Here is a 22016-nt window from a genome sequence, read left to right as displayed (position 1 = left end):
CATATGGATTAACTAATACCTTTCCAGCTACACTGGCAAAGGTATTAGCAGTTCAGCCTAGCAGACCACCCGGTACACTTTTCTAAACTTTACTTCACGTGTTTTTGTGAGACATTTGCTGTTTCTCAGAGGACTTAACATAGACAAAGTCAGTGGTGAGACCTGAAACCAGGTTCTTTAGAAGCTTTTTGGCAACACTGTTCTAACACTGTGCGCCCCAGGGTCAGTGAGATGCTTAGGGAGTTGACTTGTGTGACTTGATAAACCTTTCCAGTGTTGAATTTTGTTTCTTTCATTTAAACAGGAAGTAGATTATCACTTGAGCTCTTAACCTGCAGTACACTGTCATACATCCCTCTACTTAATATTAAAATTGGTGTGTATATTTCATTATTCTTTAAAAGCACATAGTACACCTGGCCTATTCTCTCATTTATATGTTTTATTAGGTGGACCCCACAGGAGAATACAGAAATCTGGTGACTGTACAGTCATTTAAAGCAGAATTTCGTTTAGCAGGAGGTCTAAATTTACCGAAAATAATAGACTGTTTGGGGTCTGATGGCAAGGAAAGGAGACAGCTCGTCAAGGTGAGGCTCCCTCCAGTAATGCAGTCCCTGGTGGCTTAGTGGAAAAAGTCAAAGCAAAACTGTAATTGATACTTACATCCTGCTTTGAGCCTTTTTTTTTCTTTTCTTTTTTATTTATTTTATTTTTGAGCCTTTATTTCTCTTCTCAAAAATTGCTAGTGAGGAAAACTTATAGAATATAGATATATTATTTTCTAGAAGCCAATTGCTTTTCCTAAATTTTGTGTGTCTCTGGAAGGCCATCCTTCTAACAGTTGATTGAAGTAGAACGTACAGATAATGAAGAGGTTGAGAAGCAGCTTGTTAAGGAAACCATTAGGTGCTGTTGCTTAGTTCCTGGAAGAGCTCAGGCTCAAGGCTCTTGCTTGGGCAGTCCTAAGGGCGGTGTTGTACACCCACCCTCTCATCTACCCCCCCCCCCCCACCTCACTGCTGTGGAAGGCATCGGCAAGGGGCTGGTGGTCCCCTTAGTCTGCTCCCCAGCTCTCTGGGCCACCAAGAGATAGTGCAGAGAGAACAGTGCCCTGCACCCCCCGAGCAGGAGCTCCAGTTAGCCCAGTGACAGAAGTGGCAAGGGTGGGGGAGCATCTTTCCCGGTTGGTCCGGCCTGCCCAGTGGTACAGCTCATTCTGAGTGAGGGAATAGCATTAGGTCTTAGTTGTTAAAGAGACTGTGAGGATGTGCAGATTGACTGCTGAGTGCCCTTTCATAGTCCTCATGTGGCTGGCTGCATGATTTTGTAATAAAGTGGATGATGCCCACTGATACATGCTGTGATCACTCCGAAGGGCCGTGATGACCTGAGACAAGACGCTGTCATGCAGCAGGTTTTCCAGATGTGTAACACGTTACTGCAGAGGAACACAGAGACCAGGAAGAGGAAGCTGACTATCTGCACGTACAAGGTGATGACTTTCTGCTTCTGCTCCTCCATATGATGCCATTATGTAGACTAGGGCTCAAGCCAGTGTTTGCTGTGGGAGTACACACTTGAGACTTTGTGGGCCATGCAAGTTCTGTGTGGCAGAATCACTGGAAAAATAACATGTTGTGGATGGTGGCTCAAGGGTCCTGGTTCATTTGCCCTTGGGCCATCTTCCCTGCTAATAATGAACCCTGTTTTTCCCTTAAGTTAGTCTATAAAAGCAGTCTTTTGTCAGATCACATACAGAATTTGGAAGGGCTGGTTCCTGACAAGATGAGTGAGTTATGTAGAGGTCTGAGGCTCAGCAAGCTTAAAGTAGAACTTTTAATTAATACCTCCACTGCCCGCCCACCCCCCATTCTCCCGCCAAACCCCAAACCAAGAACAACTGCTCTTGCACAGATCAGCAGATGCCTCAACCTTTACCCAGTTGCTCAGTCCAAAATCATGAGGCGGTCTTTTCTTTTTGCTTTTACTACTATGGGAAATTTCAAACATAAACAGAAGTATGTAGAATAACGTAATGAATTCCCTTGTCACCCAGTTCCAGTGGTGCTCAGCTCACGGATAAATTTGTTTCATTTCTGCTTCCCCCTGTCCCCTCCCCTCCAATATTATTTTGAAACAAAATGTCCATTTATTTCACTGTATAGTTATATAAGAAAACAAAACAGAACCACAGTACTGTCCCCACTGCTAAGAGTTAACAGTAATTCCTAAACACCATGTAGCAATATCAGCAAACCTTTGATCTCCCCTCTCTCTGCCTCTCTCAGATCTCACATCTGTTCCATCAGCAAGTCCCTGCTGGTCTGCTGTCCGTCGAGTCACAGTTGCGCCACCTCTGCCGTGCCTGCCCCGCAGTCACGTCTCTTCCATGATGCCTTGCTAACTCCTTCCTTCTTCCCTGGGCCCACCACAGCTCGTTTTATGCACAGCAGCTAGGATGATCTATTTACGAGATCTGAGATGGAATAAATCTGTCCTTTTCCTGTTCTGAATTCGGATGACTTGACTTATCCATGAATGAAAGTGCTTTGCCCCTGCTGCTCTCGCAGTTGTGTCTGCTGCTCTCCCGCACCACCTTCTTGTGATCGATGCTCAGTTATCTCCCTGCTGTGCACTGCTCACCAGGTTTGCCTGCTGTGGCTGATATACGATTTTGTTTCATTCAGCTCAGGGTCTCCTTACTCCCCAGTCCTGGAATAGTTTTCCCTCAGACCCTGCACTCCCTCCTGTACTTCATTTGATTTCTCCCCATGTCCCCTCCTCAAAGAGACCTTCTCTGACCGCATCTCTCACTTTTTAAATTTTATTTATTTATTTTTTAAAGATTATTTATTTACTCATGAGAGACACAGAGACACAGGCAGAGGGAGAAGCAGGCTCCCTGCAAGGAGGCTGATGCAGGACTCTATCCCAGGACTCTGGGATCGCAACCTGAGCCAAAGGCAGATGCTCAACCACTGAACCACCCAGGCGCCCCTCTTACTCACTTTTTTAGATGCCTGTTTTATTCTATTAAACACATAATAGACTCTCAACATAGTTAATAAATTAATGAAAGGCTTCCTTAGGACACAAGACGCAAAACAGTTCAGCATATTTGAGTATGTTAAAATAAAAAATTTATAGAATTAGATTCTAGAAAGATAAGTGACCAACTAAGGAAAATTAGTTTTTAATAATAATACTAGTAACAACAAAGGATTATTATAATATTAATAACAAGGGATTTCTATACAGAATGTATAAATAGCTCTCACAGACCAGTTATAAAAAGACTAATATGTCAGTAGAAAATGGGTAAAGGAAACAGGCAACTCAAGAAGAAAATATTTGAATGGCCAGTGAGCCCATTAAATTTTGCTGAGCATCACTGAGCTTCTGAAAATATGGATTGAAACCACAGTGAGGGGATCCCTGGGTGGCTCAGCGGTTTAGCACCTGCCTTTGGCCCAGGGCGTGATCCTGAAGTCCTGGGATTGAGTCCCACATCGGACTCCCTGCATGGAGCCTGCTTCTCCCTCTGCCTGTGTCTCTGCCTCTCTCTCTCTCTCTCTGTGTGTCTCTCATGAGTAAATAAATAAAATCTTAAAAAAAAAAAAAAAAAAGAAACCACAGTGAGATACTGTTGTGTACTTCACAGATTGGCACAATACTAGGTGCTAAATCAGCATAAGCACTTTGGATGGTTATTTGACAATATCTGGTTGATTAAAGAGAAGATGCACATACCCTGTGACCCAGGTATTGAGTTCCTGGGTGTATACATGCCCTCGAGAAAATGAGATACATTCACTGGTCCACTAGTTCTCACAGCAGTAAAGGGAAATCCACAAAGAAGTAAGTCTTAATTAATATGCAGGTTGCATAACGTGGGTAATTATGGTATTCTTATACAACATATGGTTGTTAAATGATTTAGGGTTACATATACAATGCACCTAATGGTAAAATAGTGTTGAATGAGAAAAAAAAACCAATTGCAGAGGCATTCACTGAGTTTAACAGTCTCTTATTTAAAAGTTTACCACTATTTATGTATATATTGCCTTGAAATAAAAATATACCAAAAAAATACATGAACATGCTCAGGTTAGCAGTCATTCTAATTGTGGGGAAAACTTCACAAATGCAGCCAGGAAGGATCACAAAGGAAGCTTCATCTCTTAACAGCAAATGGGAGAAAAATCTTACATTTGATAAAGCTTTTTAGTGGGTAAGAGGATGTTTGTTTATATCATTTTTTCTGCTTTATGTTTATATATATGCCATAATTTTTAATTTTTCCAGTAAGATTGGCTCATTTTATGTTCAGGAATACATTTCCTCTTGGTGTAGCTAACAAGACTCTGAAGCAAGAATACAGTTACTTAACAAAGTATATTAGTATTAAGACTATATTCATTATTTTCCAAAGTGAAGTTTTTCAGATTGTTTGAAATTAAAAGCATAAGGAAAGCTGGTAATTCATCTGCTAAATGGAGGAAACTGGCTCAATGAGATGATGCTGAAAACCATAGCAGGGCCTACCTCTCAGGGAATTACTGAGATGGAGCAGAGCAGGTCCTCATAAGTCTCAGCCACAGGCTAGAAAATCTTATTCTTGGAGCCTATGTGTATTTTCTGTTGCTGAACTCCCCTCGACACAGAAATAGCAAGACAATTGAAAGAGCTGCTCTCCACTGACTCTGGTAGTTGAGCAGTCATCCCATGCTCTTGGATATGCTTCCAGTAATCAAAAGGTATCTCCTCTGATGCAGGTGGTTCCACTTTCTCAGCGAAGCGGGGTTCTCGAATGGTGCACGGGAACCGTCCCTATTGGTGAGTTTCTTGTCAACAACGAGAATGGTGCTCATAAAAGATACAGGCCAAAGGACTTGAGTGCCCTTCACTGCCAGAAGAAAATGATGGTGAGTGACACTCAGAAATATAAGTTATTCCAAAATTATGTGCCAGCTGCTGCAGCTGACAGCTATCAAATGTTAAGAGTACACGATGCTTCAGCTTCATCAGCTGATGATCCTAAGAAAGCTCACTCTCCAGCATGAAAGTGTGTGTGATACAGGAAGGTTTTTAAACTATATAAAGTACCAACTCTTGTCTGACAAGAGGTTTAACATTTGGTGGAATGTTAGTTTCCTTCCAGTCTGGGGTAAGCTAATTTAAACAAAACACTAACTAAAACCAAAAAACAGATAATGAAATATATATATATATATCTTTAAAGATTGTATTTATTCATGAGAGACAGAGAGAGAGAGAGGCAGAGACACAAACAGAAGGAGAAGCAGGCTCCATGCAGGGACCTGATGTGGGATTCGATCCCGGGACTCCAGGATCACACCCTGGGCTGAAGGCAGGCGTCCAACTGCTGAGCCACCCAGGGATCCCTGAAATAATTTTTATATAAAACTAATAGACCTTTTAAGACCTTGGCCACATTATGCTGGCCATGTGGCCTGACATTGACCGGACATGTCCTTTCTCCCAGGCACTGTGCTGACACTTCACAAATGTTAGGACTAGTCATCATCATACCTACCCCTTTTTACCCTCTCACTTTAAAATGTAAGGAAGTTCAGAAATTTAACTTACCCAGGTTAATGAGCTAATGGTGGAGCAAGGATTTGAATCTTCTCGTCCAACCCTAAGATCCATTGCTTTCCCTCTTATTGTGTTTTCTGTTATGTATGTTTTTAAATGAGTAGTAAGCTGCCACTGGCGTTGTGATGGGTGGGATGCTGTCCTGGGTACCAGGGGAACCCAGGGGAAGAAGTAGTTCATTCTACCGTCGATGGGCAGGAGTGGAGTCGGATTCAGAAGGCTTCATAGGCAGTGGCTGTTGAGCCAAGATTACTGATTGAGTCAGGTTTCTAAGCAGGAGGAGCATGGAAGCAAAGGGAAGGAGGCATGGATAGGCAGAGAAAGCAGGAGGAAGAGATAAAGGAGACTGGAGCAGTAGTTATAACAAAATGGAGGGTGGAACCCTAAGAACTTTGTACTTTGTCCTGTAGGCTGTGCCAAACTCTTGGGAAGGATAGTAACACCAGATTTGCATTTTAGAGAAAGAACTTATAACACTGTGGGCTACCATTTTGAGAAGCTGACTCGAGGCGTGACACGGTGGCCCTGAATTAAGACTAATCCAAGTAGGAATGGAGAAGGAGGGGTATATACCAGAAATATGAAGGAGGCAGAACTGATAGGATTTGGTTGCTGATTAGAAGGGGGGTTGGGAGAAAAAAGTAATCAGTTATGCCCAGTTTTTGGGTGGTGGGGTGGATGGAGGGGCTCTTCACTGTGTAGAAGAGAGGAGGTGGTGGAGGCTTGCTGAGGGTGAGAAAGTAAAGCGTTTGGACGTGATCCAAGTGAAGATGCTGAGTGGGCAGTCAGAGAAGCTGGAGCTTAATAAAGATATGTGACCTGGAGACAAGGATGTGGGGTCATCACATGGGTGGGGGTTGAGCCCACTGAGGTAGAAGAGCTTTGCTGCAGGAAAGTCTTACCTGGTGAGAAGATATCAGAGGATGGATCTGAGACACGTCAGTGACTTCACCATCCTGCAGCAATTTTTCCATTCTTCTTGCTTCTCTGTGTCCTGTTGTGCCCTGGTGCTGAGCAACCTCCTTAGCCCATCTGGAGCCACCTCTGACTGTTCTGTGTTTACTTCCACACAGATTACAGAATCATTCAGGTTAGAACTGAATTAAAACAGTCCCTGGCACTGTGCCTCCTCCTCTGAGATTCACGGTTTCCCTGACCAGACTCTTAGCTTCCTGGGGGTGAATGGTACCTCACTCACCTGTTGCCTCTGCTGCATCTGTCGTACTATTTTCTGTTTAGAAACTCTCAGTAGACGTTAAAGTAGTTGAACACAATATTGAGAAAATTTTATATTTGATCTTTTTAAAGGATGTACAAAAAAAGTCTTTTGAAGAGAAATATGAAACTTTCATGGATATCTGCCAAAAATTTCAGCCAGTTTTCCGTTACTTCTGCATGGAAAAATTCTTGGACCCAGCTGTTTGGTTTGAGAAGCGACTGGCTTATACTCGCAGTGTGGCCACTTCCTCGATTGGTAATCTTCTTGTCCATCTTAGCTGGTGTGCCCCTGGCTGCTTCCTGGGGGTGATGGTGCTGATGGAGCTGGTCAGCCAGACCACCCTCCTCGTTCCATCATCACGCTTTGTGTTCCTCCCGACCCTCGGCTCATAACTGTAGCTCTTCCGAGCTTTTGCAGGACAGAATTCTCCAAAGAGAGAAGTCCGGCTCTTCTTTATTCAGTAGTGAACATGGTATATTTTCAATCTTCCCTCCATCTGTTATTTTCTGAGATCGTCTTTGGGAAATCATAAAACTCACAATAGCTATATTTAACTCCTTTAATTATTGTTGTTTAGCACAGAATCTCTGTTATCACCCAATGACTGAATCTTTTTAATAGAATTTTGTATTTGGATTAAAAATCATGATCTGCACTGAAATATGCAGTGCATAATACATATTTTGACCTTGTTTTTTTAATTGGTAAAGACTGGAATAGTTTGACAGGGCAATTAGCAAAATCCTAGAGTATAAAAACTAATTTGAACACCAGAGATTTTCTAATCTATTGATTTTTTAATTAATAAAGACCATCCCTCCATCTCTTAGGTAGCATACCCCAGAAAGGCAGGGTGTGTATATTCTGAACAAGTTCTAGGTAATTACAAAACGCTCTTCTTTGTAGAATCATTGAGAATCACTAATCTGATTCAACAAATTGAGTTTTTAAATAAGAAAGTCGGCCCAATTAATGACCAAGCTGGCCAGGTACATAGGTGTCCTCACTCCCTCCCTCTCTACTGTTTTTTCTGTCATACCACATGGTGTTTTCCATTAGGTCAGAAGTACTCAGGTATACCACATCTATCTTAAAAACAGAAATGCAGTTTTTCCTGGACATATACCTGATGAAATGAATTAATGATTAATTTATGTTAAGTATAATTCATTTAGCAGAAGAAAGTTTCACTGAAAAATGAAGAACTTACCCATAGTCTTCTCAATTTAAAAGTGTACTTAATAAAATAGTTGAGTGCATATAATGCCCTGCTTTGACCCTTCTCAATAATAGGTCTCAACTTTAACCACAGTAATTTTCAAAGTACAAATATTTTTAAGTGCATATTTATTAGTAAGGGGGAAGCTTTTTTTAGCACATCATCTAGGATTTGTAAAATGCATACTAATGAAAACAGCTGGTAAGATTTGACTTAAAGTGACAAGTTATGTACATATTATCCTTTAAGCTGAATAGCCTACGCTGCTTAAAAATCATGTTGTCAGTGGTCTTAGTAGAAATTATGGCTAAATGCTTTCTAGAAATAGACGATACCAGTGATTTCAGGTTGGTTTGTTATTTTCCCCAGTTGGTTACATACTTGGACTTGGTGATCGACATGTACAGAATATCTTGATAAATGAGCAGTCTGCAGAACTTGTACATATAGATTTGGGTAAGTAATAAAATATTAGAGATGCATCTGTATTCTATTTATTAAATATTTGGTCTTAAGAAATGATATTTGCCCCCAGAATGTTATGGAGACAAATAGAACAAAGTAATAAATGTTTAAAAAAAAAAAAAAAAGCATAAACACATGCTGGAGGGAGTAGCTAACTCTGCCAAGATAATGAGTGAAACTTACTACAACAGGTGACATTTAAGCTGGTTCTTCAGGAAAGGAAAGATAATCCAGACAGGAGAGAGAGCAAATATGAAATGGGGAATAATGAAGGTGTAACATACAGGAATGGCAAGACATTAGATGTGGCCGGAGTGAAGGTGCCTGTAGTTGAGTAGCTGGTGAGGTAGCTTGGTACAAACAAGACTGTAAAAAGCCAGGTTAAGACTTTTAACTTTAATCTCTTAAGCAAGGGGAAGTAAAGTAAATGCAGATATATTTAAGTAGGACACAACTATTATTTAATTACTGGAAAAATAATTTGGGGAGTGGTACTGGCAGTAGAAAGACCAGTTAGGACCAGCATAATAGTTCAGACAAGAAAGGATGATGATTTGGATCAAAGCTGTAGAGGTGAGGAGATGGGATGTGGGGGATATTTCATAGGAACCTGCACCAAGGGTGTCTGACGTGGCAACAGCAGGAGAAGGGACTCCAGATAACTGACATTTCTAGCTAAGGAACACAGCAGGTTTTGTGAAGAACCAAAAAGCAGTAAGTTTACATTTGCACAGCGGTTTTAGGTATTAATGGGACTTCCAGGTATAAAGGGCAATTTAATATACAGGAAGGCAAAGAGGTTGAGCAAATGGTAGAGCTGTAGAACCTTCCACTAATAGATTTCAGTTGAGGTCACTAGACAGGAGGAGGTTCTGATCTTCTCTGTAATCCTTGATAAAGAGGACTAAGGTTAGAATCCTAAGGAATGCAAGCTTTGAAAAGCCTGAGTCAGAAAATAAAAGATTGAGGAATAAGCAACAAGTCATGGGAACGAGGAGGCAGGGATATCTTGGAAGGCAGAGGAGGAAAATTTTTCATGAAGAAGTGCTCAGTAGTGTCTGATATGGCAGGTCAGATAAGAGCAACACTGAAAACAGGGCTTTGAATTTAATAGTTAATCAGTGTTAGCAGTCTAGGAAGTAATTCGGATAGAATGGAGGAGGTGAGATTGTGGAAAGGTAGGGACTGAACAGAGGTTGGGATGTGCAGACCAAGAACATGCAGCTGTTTGCAAGAGGTTTAGAAGGACGGGAGAGCCATTCGCTGTAGAGATGGGGAGACATGCTTGAGCATTTTGTTTTGTTTTGAGGGGTTTTTTTATTTGCTTTTTTTAAGGTGAGAGAAATGTGAACATATTCTGTATTGATAAGCTAGAGGAGTGAGACAGAGATCTGGAAATAGCTAGGGAAGTCCTAAAGCAGAGGGGATACACGGAGGGTGCTTTAGCTTTTCCACTGAGAGGAGGAAGTCTTGAGCTCGAGGGGAAAGAATTGGAGGGAAATTACATCTGCTGTTGTTTTAAATGGGAAAATGAAAGTATGCTTGCTGAACCTCAGAGGGATGATACCTGGTCTTGGGAGAAGAGTACAGTGTCAACTGGCCTCCACGGAGGTGAGACCAAGAGCCGAGTGGAGAGATGAACGAAACGGCGTATCGCACAGTCCACGGGGTGCTTGCCTGCTGTGAGGACCTGTATTTGCAGGGGAGCCAGTAGTGTTTTCCACACCTTCCCCTATCCCTGGAGTCTCAGCTGCGGATTGGAATGGTGCAGTGTGGAGGAGGCCAGGGGTGAAGGGGATGGGAGGTAGTAGCGAGAGGGACCAAACCTGAGTGGAGTAGAGAAAGAAGAGAGGCTGACAAACTAGAAATCTCAATGAGTTTGAAGATTCTTCAATAAGAATAAGGAGGTAGAAGAAGAGATTTCAGTTAGAATGTGGAATTTAAGATTTCTAAAAAGGGTACAGTCTTAGGAAATTATAAGTTCTGTAGTATAATCTATATAAGTTGTTTGCTGAGAAAGGAAGATTGATTTTCATTAGAATAGAGAAGATTATTATATGGCTTTCCCCAGAATGAGTTCAGTTATAAAAAGTTATAAAAGAGTAGTGATGGCTGGAAGCACAAGGTGGGTGGGGGCAGTAGGCCTCAGGAGGGTTGTGGGTGGCTCTAAATGGGGCAGCGTGAGGGATCCTTATGATGATGGATCAGTGTCCGTGTCCTGGCTATGAGGCTGTTCTGTATAGTTTTGCAAGATGTTACCATTGGGGGAAAATGAATAAAGAGTATATGGGATATTTTGTATTTTATGTGTTGTTATCTTACAACTGCATATGACTGTAGTTATCTCAGAATAAAGAGTTTCACTTAAAAAATTTTATTAATATGCAGCCAATGTATATATATTTAAATACATATAAATTAAGATTATATGCATATTTGGCATTTTAAATCCTACCCATAACTATTTCATTTTTAAAAATTACCCTTTAATCTAGAACTTCTCTAATTATGTGTTGAAGTAGTTACACTTTTTAGAGTTGAGGAGCATCTCCTAGACAGTGGCAGAGCAGAAACACAATGAACTGCTGTGAGTTCTGGGCCGTGGGGGAGGACAGTTTGCTGTGGCGCCTCCTAACCTTGCTGTACTGTTTACTTTAGGAGTTGCTTTTGAACAGGGTAAAATCCTCCCTACTCCTGAAACAGTTCCTTTCAGGCTCACCAGAGATATTGTGGATGGGATGGGCATTACTGGTGTTGAAGGCGTCTTCAGAAGGTAAGTGTTTAAAAGTGTTGAAAGCAGGTGGTTTTTCATGTCAAAATTGTTTGGATTATTGATTTCTATAGATGATAAAATTCACTGCTAAATTACCTCCCAGTGATTTATGGGTAGTAAGGAAAACCCTGGGGTAAAGACAGTAATAGTTTCCCCTTCTCCAAACCGTCTGTAACCTCACCCTCTAGAGCATCCATAGCTGTCCTTCCCAGCACCCTCTGGAAGCAGCTTGCCTCTACGTTAATGCCTCTGCCCTGCGAACTCTCTTTATTGCTTGGAACTCCTCCAGGTGTCAATTGTCGGGCTTATAATCTGCACTAAAGGAGTGTATGATGGACCAGTTTCTGCTAAAAGCACTTCGCAGTTGTGTCTAGTTTTCCCAGCATTGGTCCATGTGCTCAGCTTTTAATAGAGTAGATTCTAGGCAAAGTGAACTAACTATTACCACAATCAATGACTGAAGTGTTTCATAGTAGTACCATGTTATTCTTCTAAATGCTTAGCATACATTCACATAGATATTTATATTCCTCTCAAAAACATTTATTGAAACCACAGTCTGCCCAGTACTACCCAGGACTACTGTGCTCTTTGAGATGTTAATTTGGGAATTATTAACGAGTAGTCTCGGCACAGTATACATGAATATGTTAGAAACATAACAAAATCCATATTTTGTGTTCGTAGATGCTGTGAGAAAACCATGGAGGTTATGAGAAGCTCTCAGGAAACCCTGTTAACCATTGTGGAGGTAAAGTGTATTATAAGGAAGTCCTTATTTCTCTGTCATTAGATTGTGTGTGTTAAAAAAAAAAAAAAAGATTGTGTGTGTTGTTAGGATATCACTGATTTGGGTAGCCCTGGTGGCTCAGCGGTTTAGTGCTGCTTTCAGCCCGGGCATGATCCTGGAGACCCAGGATCGAGTCCCATGTCGGGCTCCCTGCATGGAGCCTGCTTCTCCCTCTGCCTGTGTCTCTGCCTCTTTCTCTGTGTGTGTGTGTGTCATGAATAAATAAATAAGTCTTAAAAAAAAAGGGGGGGATATCACTGATTTGAGGATTTAATGTGGTAGGACAATGCTGGGCAGCCGGAGGGAGGAGGGTATGCACATTGGTCAATAGTGGTTGAGAAACGACTCCAGTCCTCAAGTTTCCAGGCATTTTATAGTATTATAAGTCATCTCTAATGCTTAATTCATAAATCAGCACTTTGACATATTAGCTCTTTCCTGTGGCATTACCTGCTTTCAGAATGGTTTCCATTAGGGTGGTTGAGAGAAATCAGGAAGTTATATCTCCTTTGCCTCTGCCCCAGGTTCAGAACATTTTATCACAGCTTCATGTGGGTCAGGCAGAAGGAGAAGGAGGAACACCAGATTTCCAGTTCTGAATGACATTAGCTCTACCCAGGGGAGAATTCTGTATGTACAGCAGTGATTTAGCACCCTGGTAAAGAGTATGTGGGGCAAGAGACCAGTAGTGTTTCCTCCACAGGGAAATGTCAGAGGTGGAGCACAGGTCAGCCTCCCTCACTTACAGCCTTTAGCCTTTATTCCTTTAACCTGGTGCTGCTGTACCGGCTGTACTTTAATATCACTGTACAGCTTATAAGAAATTCTGATGCTGACCATATTCAAACCATACTTCTGGGGATGGGGCAGGACCGTTTGCGATTTTTTTTTTTTTAAAGCTATTGACATCTAATGGGTGGAGGCCAGAGATGTATCCTGTAGTGCATAGGACAGTCCCTGCAACAATAAAGTATTCAGCCCAAAAGTGTTAGTAGTGCCGGGGCCAAGAAACCCTGCTGTAGCTTAACCAGTCTCTGTTCCTTTATTGTTTTCATTCAGCCACTTCTGTTCTGATAGTAAGACTAATGTCCATTTTTTAAAGTACTCTGGTTCTTCCTTGATTTCAAAATTTGCAAATATGTCTCCTCTAAACAGAAGCCCTAGGGTTTAGAATAATTTGTGTTGTTTCTCTGCTGAAATCCTTCTAATTATAGAAGCCTCCATTCCTTTTCATTATTTGATTAATAAGATGTACCTCCCTGTGGGTTCAAACTGAAGCAACCATCAACCTCATATGGACTGCTATATGCAGACCCTACCTGCAAACCAAATGGTAACCACAAATCCAAAACCATTAATAGACATGCAAAGAATAAAGAGAAAGGAGTTCAAGTGTATCACTAAAGAAAGCCAGCAATCCATGAAAGAGAGAAAAGAAAGGGTCAGAGAAAAACCACAAAATAACCATAAAACAAGTAACAAAATGGCAATAAATACATAACTATCAATAATTACTTTGAATGTAAATGGACTACATATTCCAATCAAAGGACAGGGTGATGGAATGGACAAAAAGACAAGACCTATCCATATGCTGTATACAGGAGACTCATCTCAGACCCAAAGACACCTGCAGATCGAAAGTGAGGGGATGGAGAACCATCTGCCATGCTAATGGATGTCAAAAGAAAGCTGGAGTAGGAATACTTAGACAAAATAGACTTTAAAACAAAGACTGTAATAATAAACACACGATATAATAATAATGGGGACAGTCCAACATGAAGATACAACAATTGTAATCATTTATGCCTGCGACACTGGAGCAGCCAGATACATAAAAGAGTTAATAACAAATGTAAGGAACCAATCAATAGTAATACAATAATAGTGGGAGACTTTAACACCCATCTTACTTTGATGGACCAATCTTTCAAACAGAAAATCAGCAAGGAAACAGTGGCTTTGCATAACCAACTGGACCAGATGGACTTAACAGATATATTCAAAACATTCCACCTTAAAATACTAGAATCCACACGGAATATTCTTCAGAATAGATCACACAACAAGTCTCACCAAATTCAAAAGGATTGAGGTCATACTGTGCATCTTTTCTGACCACAATGATATGAAATGAGAAGTCAACCAAAAGAAAAAATCTGGAAAAGACCACAAATACATGAGGGTTAAATAACATACTACCAAAAAAAAAAAAAAAAAAAAAAAAACATACTACCAAACATTGAATGAGTCAACCAAGAAATCAACCAAGATATCAAAAAGTACATGGAAACAAATAAAAATGAAAACACAGTGGTCCAAAATCTTGTGATGCAGCAAAAGCAGTTTTAAGAGGGAAGTTTTTAGCAATACAGGCCTACCTCAAGAAGCAAGAAAAATCCCAAATAACCTAACCTTACACCTAAAAGAACTAGAAAAAGTACATACAAAACCCATACCAGTGGACAGGAGATAATAAAATTAAGAGCAGAAATAAATAGAAACTAAAAAACAATAAAAAAAAGAAATGAAACCAGGAGCCAGTCCTTTGAAAAGATCAACAAAATTGATAAACCTCTAGCAAAATTTATCAAAAAAAAAGAAGAATCAAAATCACAAATGAAAGAGGAGAAATAACAATCAGCACCACAGAAATACAGTTATAAGAAAATACTATAAAAACTATGGCAACGAATTAGACAACCTGGAGGAAATGGATAAATTCCTAGAAACATGTAACTTACCAAAACTAAAGCAGGAAGAAGTAAAAAATTTGGACAGACTATTTGATTGCCAGCAAGAAATGTTGGGAGTTTTTTGATTACTGATTCAAATAAAAGTCCAGGACCAGATGGCTTCAGAAGCGAATTCTACTGAACATGTAAAGAAGAATACTTATTCTCAAACTATCCCAAAAAATAGATAAAAAAAGGGAAACTTCCAGACTCATTTTATGAGGCCAGTATCACCCTGACACTGAAACCAGGTAAGTAGAACATAAAAAAGAGAACTACAGGCCAATATCTCTGATGAATATAGATGCAGAAACCTTCAACAAAATACTAGCAAACCAAATCCAACACTACATTAAAAAAATCATTCACCATGGTCAAGTGGGATTTACTTCTGGTTGCAGGGTGGTTTGGTATTTGCAAATCAAGCAACCTGTTACAATATGTTTTTGTTTAAAGATTTTTATTTATTTATTCATGAGAGACACACAGAGAGGCAGAGACATGGGCAGAGGAAGAAGCAGGCTCCATGCAGGGAGCCCGATGCGGGTCGATCCCAGGTCTCCAGGATCATGCCCTAGGCTGAAGGTAGGCTCTAAACCACTGAGCCACCCAGGGATCCCAAATATGTTGATAAGAGAAAGGATAAAAAGCATATTATAATTTCAATAGGTGCTTAAAAAGCATTAAGTGACAAAGTAGACATCCATTCATGATAAAAGCCCTCAACAAAGTAGGTTTAGAAGGAATATACTTCAGCATCATAAAGGCCTGATATGAAAAACCCTCAGCAAACATCATCCTCAGTGGGGAAAAACAGAGCTTTTCCTGTAAGATCAGGAACAACACAAGGATGTCCACTCTCACCACTTTTATTCAACATAGTACCAGCCTCAGCAATCAGACAACAACAAAAATAATAAAAGGCATAAATTGGTAAGGAAGAAGTAAAACTGCCACTATTTGCAGATGACATGATACCAAAAATAGGAAACCCAGAATATTCCACCAAAAAACTACTAGGGCTGATAAATGAGTTAAGTCACAGGCTACAAGATCAATGTGCAGAAATCTGTTGCAGATTAGCAGAATATTCCACCATGACAGAATTGTAACACTTCTTGCTGCTGCCTTTTGTGTTTTCTCAGTACTTCTGTAAGCTGGGACTGTAAAGTCCCTTTGAGCATTACATGTTTCATTCATAGGGGTGTACTGCATCAGCAGTATCAAGTCTGCTCATCTGTTTCATGTGCCTCAGGCAATGCCCAGGGCCATTAAAAATGTGGCGAGCTCTGACTTTGAATACCTGTGGTTTGTGCATAAGTTCAAGGGTTCCTGTGTAACTCCAGTTGGGCACTGACATGGCGTTACAGTTCAGAGATCCAGACCAGGTTCACCCACAAAAGGGAACTTGGGTTTTGAGGAGCTTTCAATAAAATATACCTTTTGTTTTTTTCCCAGTGGAATTTGGAACTAATTGAGAGAAAAAGAAAAAAGCCTTAAGAACAGACACCAGAATGTTAGCTTTATTACTGGTAAAATTATTGGAGAACATGGTGTAGGAGTGAAGCCCAAACAGGCTTGCTGGTGCTGTCCAGCTCCCACACGTGATCTGTCTGTTCAGTCCACCTGAGGGAGAGATGGGGCAGGCACAGGTGAAGAGGAAGAGAGCTAGAAGGAAGGAAGTGTTCTTGTCTCTCTTTAATAGAGGAGTTTCACCCAGTCAGGAAACAGCTTAAGGGATGTCACCACCCCCAACCACAGAGAAAGAATGGATTCAGAATGGGATCAAAGGCCCAGAGCACTAGCCTAGCACCGTTTCCCCCACAAGGGAACAGGAAGTGCCTGCGATGGGTCATCCCTGTCCCATGTCACCTGCCATTTGACTGGCCTCTGTACTGTTTTTCACGCTGGTTCCTCTTTGAGTACCTCATCAGAAAGCACATTGTTCTTCTAACACATATGTTCTGTCTAGGTTCTCCTGTACGACCCCCTGTTTGACTGGACTATGAATCCTCTGAAAGCTTTGTATTTACAGCAGAGGCTGGAGGATGACACTGAGCTCCACTCCACTCCCAGTGGAGATGACCAGGAATGCAAACGCAGTCTCAGGTGAGCAGATTTTCCTGTTGCGAAAGCCCAAGGCCCTTTAGCCTGTCCCACCTCACTACCACCTGTGTGTTTTCACTAGTCCCACCTCACTACCACCTGTGTGTTTGTCCTTAGTGACAGTGACCAGAGTTTCAACAAAGTAGCAGAGCGTGTCTTGATGAGATTACAGGAGAAACTGAAAGGAGTGGAAGAAGGAACGGTGCTCAGTGTGGGGGGACAGGTGAATCTGCTCATACAGCAAGCTATGGACCCCAAAAATCTCAGCCGACTTTTCCCAGGATGGAAAGCGTGGGTATGATGCAGTATATGGATTTCCCTGCAGTTCCACTTTTAAAAATGATATTGTGGCCTTCATTTTTAACCCATCCAACAGACTTTGTATAGGTACAAATATTTAAGTGAACTATTTACTGTGTTTTAAAAAAATGTTTAATACTTGACTCAGTCACCTCAAGAGAACTTGACAGTCTCAAGGAAAATCTTTTCTCTCAGCTTTTAGAAATAAGTGTCATTCGTGCTGTACTTCTACCTAACCATTTGGTTTTTCTTCTCAAGTATGTACTACTGTTGTTCTCAGTAGAATTACTGACAGACTTTAGCTGAAAATGGAAGCAACTGGAGGAGAGAACATGAATTTGGTATGAATTAGGAGAAAGAAACTGCTGGTTTGAGGTAGATTTTTAATTAACACTTGTTTCCCAGATATTATGTATGAATGATGTTATTTGGTATGAATTTACAAAAGGAAGAAAAAGCTTTAAAATTGTAAGCATTTATGTATCATGGTAGAACTACATTAAAAATAAGGAATGTTGAAAGCAAATTAGTACTTAAATATTTTCAGTAAGATTTCCCAGTGTTACTGAATAATGAAGTTGTTACATTATGGAGAACAAATTTCTAAGACACAGTACAGTTTCTATTTTAAAAATGTATATTGGAACTTCTCATTCTATTCTGTATCTTTTAAAACCCTTCTGTGCTTTCTGTTTTCTCTCTCTCTGATGACTTTGTGCCTCTTGTAGTGTATGAATTCTCTTGTCAGCTATGTATAATCTCCTTTTTAGACTGTTTATCGTGTTTCTTTTTTCAAAAATTACTTTTCATTTCAGGGTGCCTGTGTGGCTCAGGTGGTTAAGCCTCTGCCTTCCACTCAGGTCATGATCTTGGGGTCCTGGGATCAAGCCCCACATGGGGCTCCCTGCTCAGCGGGGAGTCCTGCTTTTCCCTCTACCCCTCCCCCTCCTCTGTTGTGCTCTCTCTCTCTCTAATAAGTAAAATCTTTTTAAAAAGATTGTTTTTAATTTCTACCTATGTATCATTTTTCAGATCTGGCTATTGATTTATAACATCTAGTTTTTTTTTTTTTTAACTTTTCCATTTTTTTATGTCACTAATCATTTTACATATCCCTATCTTACAGTCTAACAGCTCTATATTAAATCAAATTCCTATTGTTTGTATCTGTTGAATTTTATATTTGGTGGAATGTTTATCCACATATTTCATAATTTTGGAAGATGAACTTCAGCAAGGCTTTCTCTGTGGGCATTTTGAGTGGCCTGGAATAATTCATTCCAGATAAGGTTTCTGGAGAACTCTTCTTAAAATTACTAGTTTACATTTCAAATTACAAACTTACCTTGATGTATTTTTTTCTGCACACTGTCTAAATGAAGATTTGGTATATATAGGAAGTTTGATTACAGTAGTGAATAAAGGGATTGTAATAAATTTACAATGTCTTTCCGAAAACCTTGAAGTTTTTGTGGATGGAATAAGAAATTATTAGCTAGATTAGACAGGATAGACATATAAACTTGTAGCTAAAATTCTTGCTAGTTGATATATGCAATTGAATGGCATCATTAATGTACTTATCATCCAGGAGGTATGCCATAATTTTCCTGTCCTGTTTTGAATATTCTTCATAATGGTTTTGCAAAGTTTGCCAAGTTTGCAGATAACAAATTTAGGAGGAATAGCTGATTCACAGTTGATAGAATTCAGCTTCTCAAAGATTCCGACAGGAATGCTGTCTAGAAACAAATAGATATTTAAAATATTAATTATACAATTTGTTGTATGCTGGATGCCTGACCTACAATACATGCAGCATACCATGGGAGATTAGTGATAGTACTCTAGTTTACAGCTGGAGAAAGTGAAGTTTAGAGAAATAACTTGTCCAAGACCAGAATATAGTGAATTGAAGGTATAAGTGTAATGTGGACAAAGAAACCAGGCTTCACCAGTTGTTCGGTACAAACCTAGTAGAGCAGCTCATAGAAAGGCTAGTAGATCATTGACTGAACAGTTTTGTCTGAATTAAGGGAGGTCATCACCCTGCTACCACTCTGTGCTGGTCATACCACCTCAAGCTGTCTCCTTCTAGTGTACATTTACAATATATGCACTTAGAAGTGCTGAAGATTTATACATGGTATAAAGGAAATAAAAGCAAAGAGGAAGAACTTTGGATTTCTTATTTGTAGTCAGCAATTCTTTAAAAAAGTAGAAAGTATACTGACCTGAAACATAAAAGTATGTGCCATTTCAAATATTTCGTTTGCACTTTAATGAAATTATGTATTTTCTGTAGATTTATTTTAGTACCATTGAATGTATTTCTTTACTATACTGTTACCAGAATCCAGTTACGCTATTCCCTGTTTTTGAATAAATAATCCTGAAAGAAAATACATGTTAAATAAGACTTATTTATTTTATTCAGATGTTTGAGTGTTCTGTGTACCAGTCCCAGGGCTAGTTCCCAGGGAGACAGTGATGAGTGAGGCAGAACAGCCGACCCTTAAAGAGTTCCAGGCTGGGGCAGGCACATAGCTTCCTGTCCAGTGGCAACTAGGAAGATGCACAGATCCAGTCTGGTAGCCTGTGTGTCTGTCCAAATAGCCTGCTTGTTTTCCTTAATTACCCCATTACAGAACGGCAAATAAATGTTCCATGTTTGGGCCCAGACATGATCTAGTTGACATTTCTGAAGTCTCAAAGATACATCCTGGAGGGACGCCTGGGTGGCTCAGCATCTGCCTTTGGCTCAGGGCGTGATCCTGGGGTTAAGGGATCAAATCCCACGTTGGGCTTCTGCGAGGAGTCTGCTTCTCCCTCTGCCTATGTCTCTGCCTTTTCTCTGCGTCTCTCATGAATAAATAAGTAAATAAAATCTTTAACAACAACAATAAAAGATACATCCTGGAATATGACAAATACAAAGGTCCCGATATCCTAAATGTGAGGTTGGCATTCCATAATATTTATACTTTTTAAAAATAATCCTTCAGAGTTTTGGGCTCTCATTTCTGAAAAAAATGAATTTTGCACAAATACCATAGAGTCAATTTCTAATGTATAGCATCATGTAAAAATGTATACTTTGTACACTTATGTACAGCCTGTGATGCTAATGCAGTGGTTCTCAACCAGCGGTGATGGCGCTTCCTGACTGCCCACCCTCACAGAAGACATTTCAGAATGTCTAGAGACACTTTGTTGTCACTGGCGTGGTGAGAGCATGGGACACTGACACTATTGCAGCTAATAGTCAACATTTCCAAACTGGGACAGAAAGAAGCATGTAGGAGAGAAACAGTCATGATTATACTTGGCTCTTCCCATGCTGTGAGTGTGTTCACTGCTGGTCTACAACTAATGTGTGGGTCACTATTTTTTACTTATGGTAAAATACACATAATTTTGCCATCCTTACTATTTTTAAGTGTACAGTTCAGTAGTCTTCCATGCATTCTTATTGCCATATAACTCACCTTCACTCTTCACCCCGCAAAACTGAAATCGTATTACCATTCCACAACTTCCCGTTCTCCCTTCTAGTTGGCCTGTGGCAATCACCATTCTATTTTCTGTCCCTAGCTACCTCCTGTAAGTAAAATCATACAATATTTGTGTTTTTGTGACTGGCTTATTTCATTAACATAATGTCCTTAAGGTTCATTCATGTTGTATGTCAGAATTTCCTTCCTTCATAAAGACTGAATATTCCATTATATGTATATACTACCATTTTGCTTACATTTATCCATTGATGGACACTTGGGTTATTTTCCCCTTTTGGCTATTTTGAGTAATGCTGCTATGAATATGGCTACATAGACATCCCTTACTATACCAAAAGCAGGATTGCTGAATCATATGGTAATTATATTTTTTATTTTTATTTTTTATTTGTTTATTTTTATATTTTTTATTTTTTAAGAAACCACAATGCTGTTTTCCAGAGCAGCTATACCAGTTTATATTCATCTCACCAGTGCACAAGGATTCCAATTTATCTACATCCTCAATTCCTGTTATTTTCTGGGTTGTTTTTGTTTTTATTGTAGCTATCCTAATGGGTATGGCTAAGTCACTCATCAGTAATAGAAGTAAACTTTATATAAATCCTATGAGTGCTATTGCAGGAATACAGACTCAAGCCCTGACTCTGACCCCTGACCATAGCTCTGACCCTAACCCCAGCAGAAGTCAGGGGTTTTATTCTCTGAAGAGGTCTGAACTGCAGGATACCAGGTACACACCCTAATCCCTAACCATTACCATAACCTTAATCCTCAGGAGGTCTCTAAAACTGCAAAATACCAGGTATTTACCCTACCCGTGATCCTAGAGCTGAGAGAGCAAAGAGAAGAAATGTTTTAGAAGCAAAATAATGTCCTTCAACTGACAATTTTGAAACCAGATTCTGAGTAGTGTTAACTTTGCTAGTGGATTTTAATGTTAGCTTATTTGAAAACTATCCCCAAATGTTCCCTGGTGATATATATATAATGTTTGAATATCCACTGTAGACTTATAAATCTTTGTAAGTATTGCTAAACTTAATATTTTTTAAAAAATAATATTTATTTATTTAGAGATAGCATGAGCAGAGGGAGAATCTTAGACTCCATTTTGGGTGCAGAGCCTGACATGGGGCTCGATCTCATGACCCTGGTGTTATGACCTGAGCCGAAATCAAAGAATTGGATGTTTAACTGACTGAGCCACCCAGGCATCCCTAAACTTAATATTTTTTAAACAACTTTTTTTAAGGTGTGCAT

General features: G+C 40.0%; 1 protein-coding gene across 6 annotated transcripts in view; it reads left to right on the top strand.

Moving 5' to 3' along the window:
* ATM (ATM serine/threonine kinase) overlaps positions 1-19633 on the top strand; it is a 117144-nt gene extending 97511 nt beyond the window's left edge. For all 6 annotated transcript variants that reach the window (XM_041771453.1, XM_041771454.1, XM_041771457.1 and 3 more), the window contains 9 exons: positions 450-590; positions 1379-1495; positions 4782-4931; positions 6934-7099; positions 8433-8519; positions 11187-11301; positions 11989-12052; positions 16802-16938; positions 17053-19633. In XM_041771453.1, coding sequence (XP_041627387.1) covers positions 450-590; positions 1379-1495; positions 4782-4931; positions 6934-7099; positions 8433-8519; positions 11187-11301; positions 11989-12052; positions 16802-16938; positions 17053-17236 — 1161 coding nt within the window. In that variant the 3' untranslated portion in view covers positions 17237-19633. The remainder of the gene's footprint in view (positions 1-449; positions 591-1378; positions 1496-4781; positions 4932-6933; positions 7100-8432; positions 8520-11186; positions 11302-11988; positions 12053-16801; positions 16939-17052) is intronic.
* Positions 19634-22016: the final 2383 nt, after the last annotated feature.

The sequence above is a fragment of the Vulpes lagopus genome, chromosome 10 (assembly GCF_018345385.1).
Source record: "Vulpes lagopus strain Blue_001 chromosome 10, ASM1834538v1, whole genome shotgun sequence".
Lineage (NCBI taxonomy): Eukaryota > Metazoa > Chordata > Mammalia > Carnivora > Canidae > Vulpes > Vulpes lagopus.
The sequence above is the reverse complement of the archived record's forward strand: the minus strand, read 5'-3'. Positions and strand labels throughout refer to the sequence as shown.